This window comes from Pogoniulus pusillus, chromosome 4 (genome assembly GCF_015220805.1).
Source record: "Pogoniulus pusillus isolate bPogPus1 chromosome 4, bPogPus1.pri, whole genome shotgun sequence".
NCBI lineage: Eukaryota > Metazoa > Chordata > Aves > Piciformes > Lybiidae > Pogoniulus > Pogoniulus pusillus.
Genome location: NC_087267.1, coordinates 39893231 through 39911902, shown reverse-complemented (window position 1 = coordinate 39911902; position 18672 = coordinate 39893231). Strand labels below are relative to the sequence as shown.

General features: G+C 45.1%; 1 protein-coding gene across 4 annotated transcripts in view; it reads left to right on the top strand.

The window, feature by feature from the left end:
* The window catches only part of CAMK1D (calcium/calmodulin dependent protein kinase ID), a 278957-nt gene extending 269275 nt beyond the window's left edge, over positions 1–9682 (top strand). For 2 of the 4 annotated variants that reach the window (XM_064142639.1, XM_064142640.1), the window contains exon 11: positions 1964–9682. In XM_064142639.1, the coding sequence (XP_063998709.1) occupies positions 1964–2085 (122 nt within the window). In that variant the 3' untranslated portion in view covers positions 2086–9682. The remainder of the gene's footprint in view (positions 1–1963) is intronic. The other 2 variants (XM_064142642.1, XM_064142641.1) reach the window with 2 other exon arrangements.
* The last annotated feature ends 8990 nt before the right edge of the window (positions 9683–18672 follow it).

The window sequence follows — 18672 nt, the reverse complement described above, 5'->3', positions numbered from 1 at the left end:
TTCCTCCAATTCATTAACAAAAGGATTAGGAGATGCTGGAGCCCAGAGAACCAGTGAGGAGAGCCAGCAGCAAATACCCTTGTAGTGACACTAGAAGGGATCTGACTTCACCAAATACCTCCTGCTGGGAAAAAGGAAATCTCTGAGGTCTCTGTCCTGCCACTTTCTCATCTGGGGATGGATTTCTTGCACAAGAAAGATTCCATCCATGAAGTTCCATAAAACAGCTGTGGCACCATTACAAAATACAATACTGCCTAATATTATTAGTAGACATTTAACAAGCTCTCCAAATAGTTTCAAGTACAGCAATTTCACATCATTGAAGACAATTAAATACAGCCTTTGCCTGGGAGTAAGTTATGTCAGGCTGCATCCTAATTTTGTTCCCTGTATTAAGACACAGCAGAAATGAGGCTGGAAAGTACTGCCTGTCAGGAAAGTCTAAGTGATTAAGTTGGGATATCTCAAGTGTATTGGTCTGATTGGTCTGATTCTCAGTCCATGCCTGGCTTGTTCTGTTTAGACATGATTGTACTGTCTAGACTAATTACAGGACCTAGATCTCTCTGGTTTTAAGGTAATAGATAAATTGCAGTGTGAAGCCAAGGTATCAAATGTTGGGAAATGGAATGTGGCCAAGTGTAGTACAGCATGGTCATCCTTGAGGCTGAAATGCCACCTTGAAGCACGGAAAAGTAGTTAAATGCTGTAACAAACATCAAAAAGGTCCTAAGTAGTCAAGGGGCTATAGCAAACTCCAGTCTGAGAATATATTAATATAGATTTCATCCATCCTTTATTCACCGGCCTGGAAAAACAAACTGTATTGAATCACTTGTGACTATCAGAGTCTTGTCAGAGTGAGGTGGTTGTGCTGGATTCCACTTTGGCAGCTTTTCTCACACCAGAGCTCCTTTTGCACATCAGTACCTATAATGCTGCTGTCAGCTGCACAGAGAGCTGCCTGTGCCAGCAAAATCTAAGGATCTCTTCTGGGGTCTCAGCAGCTTCTGGAAAAGGGGGTAGTTCATCCGTGGAAAGCTTTGGCAAGGATATGTTTTATTTCTCTTCACTAATGTTCTTCATAGAAACGACTGACACTGGGCAGGAACAGCAAAATCTTGAATCTGTCATTCAAAACCCAGCCTGCTTTGGGGTTTCAGAGGTTCTACTTTGGAAGGTTTGGGTTTTGTAAGCTGTGGTGGAGGGTTCACTGGCAGTGGAACATTTCTATAAGCTTTTTAATTTAGTTAAAACTATTTTTTTCCCTTAAAAATTTTTATCTGACTAAAGTCTTTGATTACTTTAAAATGAGCTACTTGAGTGAATTTTGAGTCCAGTTACTCAAGCTATGTCAACTTACGTCTCTTGGCTGGATACCATGAAGACATACTAGCAAAACCTAGAGTGACATGAGCTGTCACAAGAACGATACCCGAGTCACAAAACTTTATATTCCCTCTAGGTTTTCTAGGACTCAGCAATGGATTTGACCCACTGTACTTCCTTACCAGCAGCTTTTCAGGATGCCTTGGGAAATCATTTTAGTCCAGGTGCACAGTTTGTTCATTTAGCTAGATGGCTGTGATGAGAAGTTTAATCATCTTTAACACGCTCATGAGGCAAATTATTCTGAGCAAGTGCAATTCTGGAGGGAATTTTGAATCCCACAACTCTTTGTCTACAGGTCTAGAAATGTGGAATCAGTCTGGTTGAACATGTACCGAAGCTGGATATTTATTCATTTCAGCATGCATATGAAACTGTCAGTGATGGCAGTAGGTGAAGGGCCATGGACCAGAAGATGCCTTGTGGCAGTACCCAGCCAACCCACTGCTGCAAGAAGAACAGGAGCACCATCCCCAGCTGTGGTCCCCTGCACTCGAAAGAAACTCAACTTTGCCCACACTTCTACCTCCAAAAATAACATTTTTAACTCTGTTTCTGGCTTTCCTTTTAGGTATGTCTCCATCCACTCTCTGTAGTTTTGTTTCATCTGCTTCTTCAGGCGTTTCTGCAGTAGGAGGAGACCGGAGACCCAGACCCACCACAGTGACCACAGTGCACACAGGGAGCAAGTGAAGGCTGGGGCGGCGAGGAGCGTGCAGGCGGCTGGGCTGGCAGGTTGCCTCTGCGCCATCCCACCCTGCAGTGCACGCTCAGCGAAGGACTAGAAGAAAGAAGATTTTTTATGGCCATATTTTATACTGCAATTCTGAAATGTTTCATTTATCACAAACTGCAATGACTCCAGGGGAAACGGATCTAACAGTCTCTAACGGTGCTGTACATATATATACATATATATAAATATATATATATATATATATGTGAGTCTAGCAATGCTCTAACTAATGAACATTCATTCTTTTCCCCCATGATTTACTTTTTTTCTCAGTGTAGGCAACCATATATGTTGTATTATTTTTTTCCATTAACTGCAAACATCTCAAATGGATTATTTAAATAGAGATGCTTTTCTGAGCATTTTTTTGTTCCTTTTAAGAAGTACTTCCAGTAATGTCCCTCCTTCCAGTTTGCTGGGGGATAGGCTATTTCTGTAGGTAGGAATTGATGTTAATTGTGCAACATGGGAGGATTTCAATGGCATGCCATTTCTTACTCCTCAAATTGGACTGCAAGACTGTCTGGCTTTAGCAGAGCTGTTACTGCTCAGATTAAGTAACTGCTGCTTTGCCTACCCTCCTCCATGAAAGCCATGGTGAGAGTTAAATTGCCACCAGCTGGGAGTCATTTCATCCTTATCCTCATTCCTGTAGTGCTGGGGATCTGCAGCACCCATGTTTCAGAGGAGAGGCAGATACATGGTGCTGCTGATCAGGAGCCATCTAGAGCCGAGCAAACGGAATGAGAGAGCATGGTCTCATCTTGCAGCTCCCATCTCCTTCAAGTTGCTGTGTGTGTTATAAGCAGAGTGAAAGAAAAGGAAGATGTGAGACCAGGAGTACAATAACTCTCTGTATTGCCCTCAAGCAAGACATTTAATCCACTAGTCTTCTCCCAGCCTGGCCTCTGGCACAGGGCATATTCAGTCCAAGGGCTCTGTGCCAGAGATGCTGAGCACCTGCAGCTCTCAGGGCTTTGCTCGGTGTTGATGATGCTCAGCACCTCCTAGAGTGGCCAAAACTCAGTTTGGACCTTATGTCTATTTCTGGGTCTCAGCCTCAGGGAGAGGGCTGATGCTTGCACTCCTCTGTGGCAGGTTCTTAGGAGCAAAGTTCAGGATCTTGTGTAGCATGACTCCATCATGCTTAGCTCTGACCAAGTGCTGGAGAGGACCACTGACGTGGGGAAGCAAGGTCTCAGTGAAAGGCGTGAGCATATGGAGGGTCAGCAGTGACACTTGCCTCCCCCTCCTCCAGAAGCTCATATACAAAAGTAAGATCAATCTCTCCATTTCCTTAATTACTAAATATGTGCACTTTCCAGGCTCCACGTGCTGGTGCATCAATTAGGAAGAGCCACCATGACTGTCACACATCCAGGCATCAAATCAGCTTGAAACAGAGAGGAAAGCAAATCTGCCTGGATTTGCCAAGGGGCTTCAAGTTACTTCTATGCCATTCTCAGCTGTGATTTTCCTTTGAAAAGGAGAGAAAGGGGGCAGAGGCAAGCACCCTCTCCAGCTACTCTGAGCCTCCCACACCCCAGACAGGGCCATCCGCTGACAGAGGCACAAGTGGTTCCCTGCAGCTATCTCAACTGCCATGCTTGCATCATCTATACTGCACAAGAAATGGTGAAAGCCAAACACAGACACAGATGAATGTATGAGGCAATAGTGACCATGCTGGGAGAAAAACCATAAAATACAGATATTTTTTTTTATCATTGAGAAGTCAAAATCTTGCTTCAGCTTCAGTCAGTTGATCTCAGCTGGCAGAATCAGGATTTCATCTCTTGTACTTTGAGTACTAAAAGCTGAAAAAGCAGATCCAGACTGGTTGATTCTATGACAGTGAGCACTAACTTTGAAGTGGCTACTCCTTTGGTGGAACATAAAGCCGTTGCACCACATAGATCTTTGCTTTCCTTGTTATTAAGCAACTCCCCATTTTTGGAGGGCTGTGGCACATCTAAGTGAGCCCCTGGGACCCACGATGCCTCCCATCATGTTGCAACTGGTATGGATGCTAACACAGAAAGGCTTCAACTCCAGCTTCTCATTTTGGCAAAGATGGCAGGTATTGGTCTCATGGGAGCTGGTAGCAAAGCTTCATAGAATTTCCCTATGGTGAGAACTTCAGACCAAGATTTGGGCAGACTGCAGAGCAGGGGATCTCCTTGCTGCAAGTCACACTGCTGACCCCATCCCCTGGCCGTTGCCACCACGTACTCCCACCACACTGAGAGAGTAGGAAGAATTTTATCAGCATTTACCATTGGAGTTACTTATCTCTTGCTTATACTTATATGAGTATAATACAATTTTAACACTTTTGAAGGCCACTTTATTATGCCAGCCTGAGTAAGGAAACTTTAGTTTAGGAGAGACTTCTATACCAAGAAATTGAGGCCCTTTCGAACCCACAAAAACTCAACAGATCTATTCTGCTCCAGTTGCAGGAATATAAATAGGCAGTCTGCCGCTTTGGGGTCAGTGGAGTGATCCATTTTACACACAGGCAACCAAAAGCAGATTCAGTCAGGGAATATTTTTGTCCTTGCACAGTTGTTTCAAAGATTGGGGCTCATATGTTCCCTCTTTGCCTGCTCTTCTGAAACCTGAGGTTTGGTTTGAACATGATGTAGTTGCTGAGGGCACTAATCAAAATACAGCATCTAAACATCGTCTTGCAGGAAAAAAGCAAAGTACATGGATTTCCACCTGCAAAACCAAGAGCAGCAACAGGAGCAAAGGCAGACAGGCTGTCCTGCAGCTGAAGGTGGATTGCCTGCCCCTCACTGCTGGATGCTTTCTGTGGTTTTTGTTGGGAGGGGTATTCTTTCCTTCCACACTTGAAATCGCAATTACTTGCTTCCCTTCCTGCAAGTAATATTCTGATGTAGTTGTGTAATTTATCATCATTCTTTTTGGCTTGCTATCAGCTGCTGGGATCTTAAGAAACAGAAGCTCTTAAAAGCAAAATTGTTTCTTTGTGGTACAGTTTTGGATGGTGGGAAGCTCTACTTTTGCATCAGTGAAACACAGCTGGAGACCTGACTGGGTGTTCATCATATGCTTAGAGATCTCTTTCGTCATTGAGTCCTGAAGTTTCTCTTGATTAAAAGCTCTCATTATAAATCTGGGTAAATCTGTTGACTGGGATGACTTAGCAGCACGCAGATCAGATTTATGGAGGGGACTGGAGCTGTTTGCCTCTTGGCAGCACAGTATGGTCCAGCAAATACTGCAGCATCACTTGCTGGGCATGCTCCAGTGCTGTTGCATGTCCTTCTGCCCTAATCCACCTTTGCTCTGACACTCTTTCATGCGATTGCAAAACCAGGAGTAAATCACGTGTGCATGTGGGGAATGGGCTTCTAGCCCCAAAGTAGAACATTCCAAACAAATGTTCAACTGGTTTTGTCATGAAGGAGTAGATACAAATCCCTCTGGGCTCTTTCCCAATGGACTGTCCTACTAAGCAGTGTGTGATTTGTTCCTTATATGAGGATTTCAGCCTGGACTCACCTGTCTGTTACCCTTTTCTGCTTTACTTTACTGGCACCTATGTGTTTTTCCCTTGTAACTTGTTTTCCTCAGCTCCTTCCCCTTCTTTTTCTTTGCTTGCAGCTTTGATTGTTGATTTTTACCTCCAGAGTCACAGAGGCCATCTCTGATGCCAACAGCAGTGCACTTGCTGGGGAAAAAAAATCCAGAACACCTCCAGCTGGCCCATTAGCCTGCAGAAGAAGCTGTGAGCACAGGTTACCAGTGAACTCTGCGAGTTGAAAGTCAGTTTCACAGTGGCAGGGGCTTCTGCTGATGATTTTGCATGTGACTTCATTCCCAGTGCACCCTAACTTCCTGCTGAATCACCTTTTCTGCAGCACGAAATGGATATTGGCCCCACGGCACAGCTAGTGGGGAAGTAGGAGTATGGGGAAAACCTAGCAGTGATGCTTTCCTGAGACTGTGTTACTCTGCTGGTGATGTGTCTTCTGTCCTGGTTGCTACTGTACAGGTGTCATTAGAGTAGTGGGTGCAGAAAAAAGAAGTAGGATATTACCTATGCCTTGTGTGTCTGTTATGGTTGTGGTGCTGAAATAAAATCAAGATTTGTTCCTGATAAGAATCAAACCACAACAAGGGTGTCAGCATACTGGTGGATATCTCCATGTAGTTCTGCAGTAGGCTTTAGACAGAGTTTCCACTGTGCATGTGTCCTGCACACCTCCATAGCTGTTGACAGTATTTTTTCTACAACCACTTCTTCTGGACCATGGTTTGGCCCTGAGGGACTTCAGAGCTTGCCCAAAGCTTTTCCCAGCCCCAGGAGCTAACACAGTCCCTGATCTCTGTCTTTTCTCCACAAACCATCTGCAGACAAGAACACAGACTGCCCGGGTGCTCAGGAAATGCAGTGGTAGATGGACCTGAGGCTGCCTCTTCCTAAGTGTTTTTAGAGAAGCAAACCCCCATAGAAAGCCAGATGGTTCCAGTTATCCTTGGATGTGAACATGGTGGTAACTAGATCAGATGTAGGTGACTGTGCTATCCCTCTGTGACAGCAGTTCCAGCCCTGAGCAGAGCTGGGTGAGCACAGCATAAAAACACCAGATTGACCTTGCTGACAAGTTCAGTGTAGACCATAGCCTGTTGCTTTATGCTCTTTCCATAGGGTCAGGGGATTCATCTGCTGGCAAACTAACAGATTCTATTCTCAGCCCCACAGTATGGAAGTATCTTCCCTTCAGCACATTGAAATTCTCATTTAATGGGATTATTTACATCCTCGCTCCCATGTGCATTTCTCTGCCTGAGTTGGAGCCTGAATGCATCCCAAAAATGATTCCTGGGAAGAGAAGTTTGCTTTCCTCATCATACTTACTTGCACCAGAAACTTGATGTTAAGAATTAGACTCATTCAAGCAAAAAAGGCAGAAACACACAAAGACCATGGAATACAAGGAAAACAGCATCAAGACCAGGAGGATTGGTTGGCAAGTTGCCATCAGCAGTGGCTGGGTGAGGAAATGACTGGTCGCAATGTGGCATGAGCAGCGTTTTCCCTGCTGAATCAGCCATTCCCTTTCTTGCCCAGCAGCAAGTTTTACACAGTCCCTTCTGGCTTTCCATGCATCCCTGCCACTGTGTCCTGCCTTATCCTGACTGCTGGAGTAGTCCAGTCTCTGTGACAAATGTGTGTGTGTGTGTGTTCTAGCCCCAGGGACTGTAGATCCCACCAGTGGGAGATGAAGAGTTGGTTCAGGTTTTATGGTCCAGCTTTGCATGGTTGGGTCAAAGCTGTGTAAATAGTGTTTGTAATGAGGGATAAAGGCTCTTTAGCCCAGACTCTGGTTTTCAAGACCCCTTCCTCATCACGAACTGTGCCATTGATGTGTTCAGGTAGCTATTTTTTTTCCACCTCTTCATAAATGATAAGGTCACAAAAGCTGCTTTTGCATTTCTTTTCCATGCTCCAGAGTGGAAGTAGGGCATGTGCGCTCAAAAGTGGTGTGAAAAAACACTTCTGAACTAGTGATGACATCAAGTGTCCAATAAATGCATGATGCTGCACTGCATGTATTAAACTGCTGTTCACTGTTTCTGTATTTCCCAAGCCTTTTCTTTATGCACATTCAAGCCAACCTTTTCTTCAAGAGGTTTACTTCTATGTTTTGCTTTTAAATGACTCAGTGTGTCTGTGTCTCAAAGTCCATCCTTAAGTTTGAGTAAATGCAGAAGTCGGTGTTTCGTAAACAAGATACTGCAAAGCCTAGTAATCTATTTTGTCTTTCTGTTGAGTGTTCTGCAGCATGTACAGGAAGAGTCACCATCCAGAGCAGCTTAAAACTATGCAGCAGTCAAATACACACATCTAGAAACAGAGAATTGGGGAGGGATTGGGGAGGGGAGAATCCCTTTTTTTTTTTTTTAAATACAATGCTTAAAAATTTGATCTGCACTGAAAATTCCTTTCCTGGGGTGCTAACACTCAGGACTACCAAGCAGCACGTTGGTGTGTCTCTTTAGGTTTTCTCTTTTCTTTTGGTTTGTTGTTCTTACTCAAAACTTAGACCAGTTCACTCACTTCTTGGCATTTTTCTCTTCCTATGTAGTATTTCTTTTTCACCTGTCACAGAATGAGCTGCTTTCTGGGGACCAAGATGCTGTGATTCTTTGCCTGCATGAAACAGGGCATAGAGCTGAGCTAATTATCCCATCCTTTCCAGAGCATTACCACATAAATACCAGCAGTTAATCCTGGAGCCTCCACGCAGTACCACCATTTCAGTATGGAAGAGTTTGGTGTGGTACTTTCCTTCTTCCACATGGAAATTATGCCATTGTCTTCTCTTCCCTTAAGCATTGATCCATTTTCATTTTTGCTGGTCTTTCGAAGGCAGGGTACACGATGCCCACATGGTACTTGTGGTTCCAGCCCATGGGCATTGTTGCCACCTCCTAAGTTGTTCCTGTGTTAGCATGAAAGATGCTCAGATTCCCAATATTTGAAGCAGAGAACCTGAAAGGGCTGGGAAATCACTCTGGGTTCCTGGCAAAGCCATGCCATGCAGCAGGGCTGGAGAGAAAACACCATGCTGGTGGCATGCAGAGCAAATATCAGTCCTTGGAAATCATGCAAGGGATTGCTCCGTGGTGGCTGAAAGCACCAAGAAGTCTTGAGCCCTCCTTCAAGGCTGGTGCTCAGCCAGGATGCTGTGCCATTGCCAAAGTGCTGCATGGCACCATAAAAAATCATCATGGACGTAAACCAGCCTGCGGTCAGATTGCTGAGACAGCATGTGGTGCAAGGCTCCAAAAGGAGATGGATGTGAGCTGCAATTCTTGGTGAGTGGGAGCTCCTAGGGGAGTGCTCAGGGTAGCTCTGAGCTATTTCATCTCTCATTTGCATGCCCAGAGCCCAGCATGACATCACACATGCTATGTCTCACTAGATCAAGCCATAGCATGAGCCCTAAAGTGAAGATTGTGGAAAGCTGTAGCTCAGTGGGAGATATGTTGTGACTCGTTTCTGGTCAATGCAACATCAACACCCTGTTATATACATTGACCTCTAGTTGAGAAACAGCATTTTGGTCAGTTTGGCCCTTTTTTAAGATAGGTACTCCATTTGGGTCAGTGAAAAAAATGAAAAGAAGCCCAATCTGCCCAGATCAGTGACTCCCCAAATATCCCCAACTGCAAAACATCTCTCAGTTGACTTTCAATGAAACTGTAAGCATGTTTTCTACAAAGGCTTAACGCTTAATCAAGGAATGTCAGTGTGCCTAATATTGCAGGTCTTGTGATTGGTACAAGCATCCGTGTTCAAACAGAAGGGAGAATGTGTATTTACTCCATGCATGTATTAAGGCATTGCAAAAGTTTTATCTGCATCCTGAGTTTGCAATACTGCAAGTTGTTAATGGGGCTACGTCGCAAGTGGTTCTCTGCCTTGACAATCATGTATACATATCGAGATTTCTATCATAATGACAATTTAAAGAGATGACTAATTGTTTTCCTCCAATAAATCCAATTAAATCACCCTGGTGTGAAGTCTGATGTTTCTAAGTGCCCCCAGTGTGCAAGAAAGGGCGTGAATTATCATAGAATGGTTTGGGTTTGGAAGGGACCGCCAAAGGTCGTCTGGCCCAAGCCGCCTGCAGTAAGGAGGGACATACTCCACCAGATCAGGTTGCTCAGAGCCTTGTTGAGCCCGACCTTGAATATCTCCAGGAATGGGGCCTCATCTGCCTCCCTGGGCAACCTGTTCCAGTGTTCCACCTCCCTCACAGTAAAGAACATGTTCCTAACATCCCATCCAAATCGGCGCTTCTCTGATTACAAACCATTGCCCCCTGCCCTATCACTGCAGGCCTTTGTAACAATCCCTCTGCAGCCTTCTTGTATGCCCCCTTCAAGTACTGGCAGGCTGCTATTAGGTCTCTCCAGAGCTCCCTCTTCTGCAGGCTGAGCAATTCCAGCTCCCTCAGTCTGTCCTTGTAGCAGAGGTTATTGGCTGCTCCAGTGCTCCATTGTGTTCTATGCAACAATGTCCCTTCGTGTCTCAAAGGACAGTGAGATTCTTTCCCTCCACAATTTACTTGAAAGGGTAACAGATAAGAAGTATTATTTGTGCTTCAGATGTTTCCTAAAGCTACTGTTGGAATTGATGATATGTCAACACACAGATGCTGTGTTCTGGCGAGTTGAGAGTATCTGTGGAGCTGGGTGAAGGAGGTGCTGTTGTTGAAGGCTGCGCCACCTTTGAGCTGGTCCTGTTGACTTAGCTTCTGATGGGAATCATGAAAGGAGGTGGGATTTTCTGCTAGTGGTTCCAAGTTCCTATGCACTCAACAGTGAGCTTGAAAGGCTGTTGTGTGTGCTTCATCATTGCCTTCTTTTTCTGCCAGACCATGCTGCCTCCATGCATTGTGACTTGCTCTTTTATTTTTCCCTCTTACTGTTAATTTCTCCCACTTTTATTTCTGCTTTTCTGGCTTCCACTCACGGTCACACAAGAATTCCTTTCCCTTTAAAAATAGCTGGCAAAATCACTACACCCAGACAAGAGTTGTTTGGTACCCAACAAGGAGGTGGGCCCACGCTTTAGGTCAAACCCAGGTAGTTTCAGACATCTGGCTCAGTGACAAAGATTAAATGACCAGCAGGGATCGTGGGCAGCTCACAGCAGTATAAAGAACCAGGCAAATTATTTAAATACCATTTCCATTGTGAACCAATCTGATGACTGTCTCAAAGCTGTGGTGTGCAATGGTGGCCACAGAAGTAGGATTAGATGCTGGACTGCACTAGGAGAGTGACCTCCCATTTGTGCTCTGGAAAAGCACATCCGTAGGAAGACACAGGATTTGCTCTGCCAAAAGGTACAGCAGATCCTGCAGAAAGACTCCACAGGCCTCCCTCATGACACAAGTCTGAACTCTGATGATCTCCCCACATTCAGTACCACACTCCTACCTAAGTTAGCCCTCCTGGTTTGGTCCTGTTTCCACAGACATGGTAGTTAAAGGTATATCTCACATTGCACCATCAAATAACAATCTCAGTCAGGAAAATCTTCTTCTCACTTCTTGGCTTTAAAATCCTGGGTTCCTCTGTACACTCAGTGGTCATCCAGTGGGCACTGAGCTTTTCCTGGCTTCCAGCAAGATAGGACAGATCACCACAGGACCACTGAAATCTGATGCTTTGATGTCATGTGATTATTGACTCAATCTTTGTGCATTTTCTTTGTTGTTATGGGCTCAGTAAAAAGTTCTTGTCAGTACAGAGAAGCTAAAGGGACAAGGCCAAGACAGGGATATAAGGACATGGAACTGTTGGACTGAGTCCAGAGGAGGGCCACAAAGATGCTCAGAGGGCTGGAGTACCTCTCCTATGAGGACAGGCTACAAGAGTTGGGGCTCTTCAGGCTGGAGAAGAGAAGGCTTTGAGGATACCTTACAGTAGTCTTCCAGTATCTTAAGGGGGCCTACAGGAAGGCTGGGGAGAGACTATTTACAAGGTCTTGTAATGACAGGACAAGGGGTAATGGGTTTAAACTGGAAGGGGGGAGATTTAGACTGGATGTTAGGAAGAAATTCTTTCCAGTGAGGGTGGTGAGACACTGGATCAGGTTGCCCTGGGAGGCTATGGCTGCTCCCTTCCTGGAGGTGTTCAAGGCCAGGTTGATTGAGGCCTTGAGTAACCTGTTCTAGTGGGAGGTGTCCCTGCCTATGGCAGGGGGTTGGAACTGGACGATTTTTTAGGTCCATTCCTACCTAAACCATTCTCTGATTCTATATAGAAAATACTGTGTTAAAATACTGTGTTTGCAACATTGCCAAGAGCTGTGTTTGCAGTGGAAGGAAGGAGACCATCCTTATTTTGAAGGCTTTCTGTGCACCAACGTTCCAGCTTAAGCCACTGGCCTTTCTTCATGCTATATGAAGCCCATCTCTCAGCTGCTTTGGACTTCAGCACTGTCCCTCAGTGGAACCCAGTGGAACCAGGGCTCCAATGGACATTGCTAGACTATGGGCAGCTCTTCTTCACAGTCAAGAGGATTTTTACCTGACTAGTATCTGTTGAAGCAAAATATGTGTGGGTGCCCAGCTTCAAAGACCATCCAACCCGAGCAAGGACAGACCCCACATGGTTCAAGGCCCCCACAGCCAAGTGGGGACATTCTGTACAGGCCTTTCAGGCAAAGTGCTTGTTTCCTTGCAGCATAGACAGTACTATCCTTTCTCTGCTTGTACCTACACTGAATTTCATCCTTAAAGCCAAGCCTACCTCCCAGCTTGTATCTGCATCCACAAAACTATATTTTGAGATATGGACTTGTGAGGATCCCTTTGGGAACTCCATGAAGAGAGAACATAAGCCTGCGTTGCCCCAAAGCTATCTCAGGATACCATAAGCTGCCATAGGGTCAACAGGACATGTTATTCCCATCATATTATGTTTCCTCCTAGCTCTGGACATCCTTCAGGGAGAAGGTCCACCTTCATCACTGTGGTATGTGCCCTGCTCAATGCAACTGAGCCATTGTTTTGGTGGGGCCTCTCAACAGTGCTGAATGGCTGTGGTAACAACCATTTTAGTAACAATGGAGGTGGGGAGAAAGGACCATCTGGATCAGCACTGCAATTATTCAACTGAGTCTTTCCAGATTGTTTGGCATTTGCACTTTCTGGATTATTCTGGGCTAAATCCCTGACCTCCAAACTCTTGTTTACTTATCCTGAATTCAAAAGTTTCCCTTTTTTTTTCCCCTTCCCATTTTTTTTTCTTTTTTTTTTTTTTTGTAATTTCAATATTCTGATAAAGTTGCAGTCAATTAATGGTCTGTTTACCTGCTTCATAAAAGTGTTTTGTTTATGGAAATTAGTAATAATGATTATTACAATAGAGCTGAGAGGCAATTTGTTGTTCCTAGCAAGCTCACTAGCTTTGTGCTTTCTTTGGCGCCACGCAGGCTCTTGTATGTTTTTCATGTTCTTTCTCTACTAGGGCAGAAGCAAAAGCTGCATTCACATCTCTGTTTCAGCTTGCAGTCTAGCTGTGACCACAAATGCCTAACTAATCTCAAATAAATACTACTCTTTTGTTGGAGGCCAACTGGGCAGGTACCCTCTGTACTGAAGGGTGACATACCACATTCAAAGCAGAGCTACTCTGAGTTTGCCTTTCCTCAAAGCAGAATCAGAAATGTTATTTGCTGTCCCAGTCCCTGAACCACCACAGCTCAGCATAGCACCTAAGTGGATCAGATCCCTGATCTGTGCCACCAAAGATAATAGTCGTGGTGAAGCCATACTGAGTTTCACTGGGAGCTGATGGATAAACTCCTGTTCCAAATAGGTAAAACATCAGGTACATAATGGACACATATTGGAGTTGCAATATATGTGAACAATACAGTGAAATGCAATTATTATTGTCTCCTACTCCATGATACAATCATTTTATTGTATCAACATCCCTGTTAGACTAAAGCAGAGGGACAACATGGCATAAACTGAAGGCTTGGGACTAGGTTATTATGCCTTTCCAGTGCTCCAGGATTTTATCATGTGGAAAGGAGTAAAAAGACAAGCTTTCAGGTACTTTGGGGTGACAATGTCAAGACAGGGAATTCATCTACAATCAGGCTGGGGCTCAATTCTGTTCTACTTCACTGCCGCCAACTGTGTCAACATCAGAATACCTTGCCAAGTCAACTGACAATCATCTTGGAGGCTTGTGTTGAGGGACTTCCAACTGCTCTTACCTCTCTAAGTATTCATAGTACTTACATGTTCATTTCTGACATGCTTTGCAGGGCTTTTAAGACAGAACCATAGAATGGTTGAGGTTGGCATGGATGTCTTGGAGGTTGTTTGGTCCAACTCCCCTGCTCAACAAGCTGGGTGACCTAAAGCAAGTTTCCCAGGACCATGTCCAGATGGCTTTTGAATATTTCCAAGGATGGAGATGCCACAGCCTACCTGGTGATGGGCTTCACTAGGTCAGGGCAACAGATTGCAGCACTGACTGAACCTTTCCTAACAAGTCTGGGTAATGTACAGGATAGTTAAAGACTCTAAGGAACCCTCTGTTTTTCTTCTTCCCTGCCTCCCCCTGAAAAAAAGATGTGCATCTGTGCAAATACTGGTTGATAAAGCCACTAATCTAAATGCTTTCTTGAAGGACAACTTGCCATGATGCTGGCTAGAGGATCATTTTGGGTAAGCAAGTCACATCATGCAGCAGGTGCTTCAGTTTAGCACTGTTTCATATTAAATCTATGAACAGAAGTAACTGTGCAGAAATTCCACTAGAAGACAAAGACCTCCAAGAAAAGAGCCAACAGCTGGGGTTGAGAAAGGATTGTGAGCAGGACGTCTGGGGGCTTTACTGTTCAAAGGAGATAGTGACAGACTGGTGAGATAATTTAGCTCCAAATGTGCCTGCAGAGATGGGTAAGGTCCTGACACCTGTGACTGGAAGTCACCATGCCCAGGGCTCCATAGGGCTGCCACATGGCCCAGGAGGGGTGTTTTGCTGTGCACCCTGGCAATGGTACCCAGCAGGCTGACAGATCTGTACCAGGCTGTCTATCAGCATGAAGCTGGTTACAGTAAGATGAGCTGGGGTCCTCAAATAGAAAGCATTTCATTCTTTAAATTGTCCTATGCCAATGTTAATACAATAATTCAGTTTAGCATCGGCCTCATAACTTGTTTTGATTGTCTGTGGCCTTATGGTGATGATTTAAACCTACTGGTTTATTGATTCAGTCTTAATTGGGTCCTGAACTGGGTCATTGCATCATTCTATCTTTAATTGCTTTAATGAAAGTCTAGCAAATGAGATTGCTAATATGATTGCTTAGAGGGATTTTTGCTTGTTCATGATCCTTAGTGAAATCCATTTAAAGAAAAAAGGAATGAGCTTATTGTACTGAATTGCCACTTGTATTGTGGAATCTGAGTGAAACTCAGAAAATCAATCTGCCTTGTCCTTGGTTCTTCCTCTAAATGCATGTTCTCAGAAAGAGAAAACTCAGCATGTCAGCAAACATTGCCACAGAGGAGGAATGGATGGAAGAAAATAGTAAAATGCGAAGCTGAAACCTGGCTTCCAGTTCCTGCTTTTCAGGCTTCCTTTGGCTTTGCATGCAAATTTAGGAGAAGACCAGAAAATCTACTTGCATCCCAAAACTGAATGTCAACTCACTGGCTACAGTACACCCTGAGAATCCCTTCTGTTCTGAAAGCCCAGATTTCTGTGGGGTTTGAGGTCCTTCATCATTTCCCAAAATGTGCATCTTCTTACCCTTGTTTTTCCTGGCAGCTTGGTGCCCAGATGAACATTTTAGGCAGAGGACTCAACAGTACCTGTGAGAAGCACCATTTTCTCCCTGCTGTCTGTTGTGACATCCATGAGAAGCAGCCTTGGCTGTCATGGCTGCCTTTTGTCACCACTGGATACTCCCTGCTGCCTGCACAGGTCCTCACCACTTCTTCCCCACTGGATTTCTAGCAAGGCTGCTGCATCTGCAAAACATTTTCTACCCCCTGGGCTAATGAGCTCTATGTTGCCAAAGCTGCCTGTAACTTCTGCATCTCCCTATGTTTTATGACTGCCAGATGCTGCTTCCTCCCACTCCTTGCACATCAGTGAAGACCATACATCACATCTCACTTGACCCTGGCTCCTGCTGCAGAGAAAATATTACTTATCAGCAGTCCTGCTCATCCACCCCAAAGCCTGTTTCTATAAAGAGTGCAAAGCATCTGCTTCAAAGATAAACTTGCAAAACCAAGAAAGTCTACAACCAATTAGAAATGGCAAGAATTAAGCATAGAGCAGGCAAGGAATGGCAAGTTCAGATCAGCTTGATTCCTGGCATGGCAGTGCATTTTGTTTTGTCCTTTTAGTAGAACAGGGATTTTTGTCTCCGTGTGGGCTGTAACGATGTGGCTGGAAAGCTTCCACTGCCTTTAATTAAAACAGTGTGATTACATTTTTCTTTCTTCAGCCCATTTAGCCCCTGAATCGGTGCACAGAACTAGGCAGCTGTCACTGGTGCTCTGAGGGCATCATTCACCTCACTTCATTGACCAGAACTGGATCTGGAACCCCCGAATCCTGTCCCTCGGATGCCCGTAACTCTAACAGCAGTGCCATGCAGAGGTAGCCCCCACAACAGAAGTCAGCAGTGCCATGTTGGCTGTGTCTGAATTCACAATATGCACCTGAGGACAGTTGCAGTCAGTGTAAAAACCTGCCTACAGGGGCACACCCACCATAGAATCACAGAATTCCTTAGATTGGAAAAGACCTTTAAAATCATGGAGTCCAATCATTAGATCAGGAGCAGATCAGGAGGAGACTCCTTGGTCCTGTGCCCAGTCAGATTTGTGAATTGCACTGTCCTAACTCCCTGACTTCCATCCACCTGAGTGGAAATAAAAGAAACATTAGTTTTTGTTGTTTGGGGTTTTTTTAATATTGAATTCTCTGAGCAACCTGATCTAGATGGGGATGTCTCTGCTTACTGCAGGGGTGTTGGACTAGGTGACTTTTGAAGGTCCCTTCCAGCCAAAAGCATTCTATGATCCCATGAGACATGTTGTATTTACAAAGCCAGCTCAACACACAGTGGTTTAATTTTGCCTGAAAAACAAAGTGGGCAAGTTTTGTGTCCACTGCAAGATGGCTTCATATTTTCTGCCTTTCCTTAATGCATTTTATACCTTACTGGATATGCTTTGGGAGCTATGTAATTAGAGGAGAGGCTGAGCTCGCTTTTGCTCCATGACTGCAAGAGCTGATAGCTGAGACAATGTGGTGGCCTCTTGTAGCAAAGAGCATCTGTACCAGCTGTGTTTGGGGAGGGACCTGGATGTTGTGAGCTGTATGTAGCTGCAAGCCTGGACTTGCATGTTTGCATGCAGAAGGATGAGGCTAGGCAAGAAATGTCTTGGGCAGTTGCCTATTGCCTGGCATCCTGGGGCTGGTCATGCAGTAAAGGTGCTCTGCAGCTGTGGTTTCACCTCCACATCCAGGAGGTTGGGCTGTTGTGCTGTCCAGGCCCAGGAAGATCCAGTTTCATCCACTTGGTCACTGACAAGGCTTTACCAGAGGTGTGAATGAAATGGATTCAGTGTAAGGGGCTGTGTGAAAACGGTTTTCTTCCCCAGATACCGTCAACCTCTAGTTGACCCACATGACTGCAAGGAGAGCAACCCTTGCACACAGCATTTAAGGTTCAGTAGGTCCAGGTCAAGCCACTACTAATATATTATCACTTCCTTACACTCACTAGCATTATTGTGCAAGCTCTGAATGCTCTTGGCAGATGTCAAACACCTCCTCAGTGGTGCCATAGTCTTCTGCCTCAGGCTGTCTCTTAAGAGGTTTGATATTTACTGTCTAAGCTTTACCAACACGCCCTGAGTATAGATACCTCCTGCATGTCATGCATGTCACAGCACATCAGTGTATGTTATCCTCCAGGTCTGGCACCTTCACAATTTTCACCTGAAGATGTGCACTCAAATGGAAGCTGCCAGCTCTGGACCTGGATGCTGCTTATTCCCTTTAATAATTAATTGCTCTTGCATGAAAAACACAGGCTGAGCACCTGAACCAGGCTTTGAAGTGAAGACTTCCCTGCTCAGAGCAGGAGATTTAAAGATCATTCTCCCAAATTCTTCTTACCATTTTATCCACCTTGGTGACATAACCTTTAAGTGTCCTCTGCAACCCCATCCAATAACGTCCTCCTTGATGGAGGAGATGAATTAATATATTTCAGCCACTCTCTGGCTGACAGCCCTGTTTTGTAACAGGCCATTCAGGCATAGCATGGCTATAGCACTCTGTGGTGGTTCATATTTGGTGCAACCATGACCCACTTGTGGAGACACATGGATTACCAGAACAGCATCTCAAACAATGGGGCTGTGAGCACATAGGTTGATAATCACAGAATCAACCAGGTTGGAAGAGACCTCCAACATCATCCAGTCCAACCTAGCACCCAGCCCTAGCCAGTCAACTAGACCATGGCACTAAGTGCCTCAGCCAGGCTTTTCCTGAGCACCTCGAGGGACAGCGACTCCACCACCTCCCTGGGCAGCCCATTCCAATGCCAATCACTCTCTCTGTCAAGAACTTCCTCCTAACATCCAACCTAGACCTCCTCCAGCACAACTTGAGACTGTGTCCCCTTGTTCTGTTGCTAGGTGCCTAGCAGAAGAGACCAACCCCCACCTGGCTACATCCTCCCTTCAGTTACTCATAGACATCAATAAGGTCACCCCTGAGCCTCCTCTTCTCCAGGCTAAACACCCCCAGCTCCCTCAGCCTCTCCTCATAGGGTTTGTGTTCCAGGCCCCTCACCAGCTTTGTTGCCCTTCTCTGGGCACATTCCAGCACCTCAACATCTCTCTTGAATTGAGGGGCCCAGAACTGGACACAGCACTCCAGGGGTGGCCTGACCAGTGCTGAGTACAGGGTAAGAATACCCTCCCTTG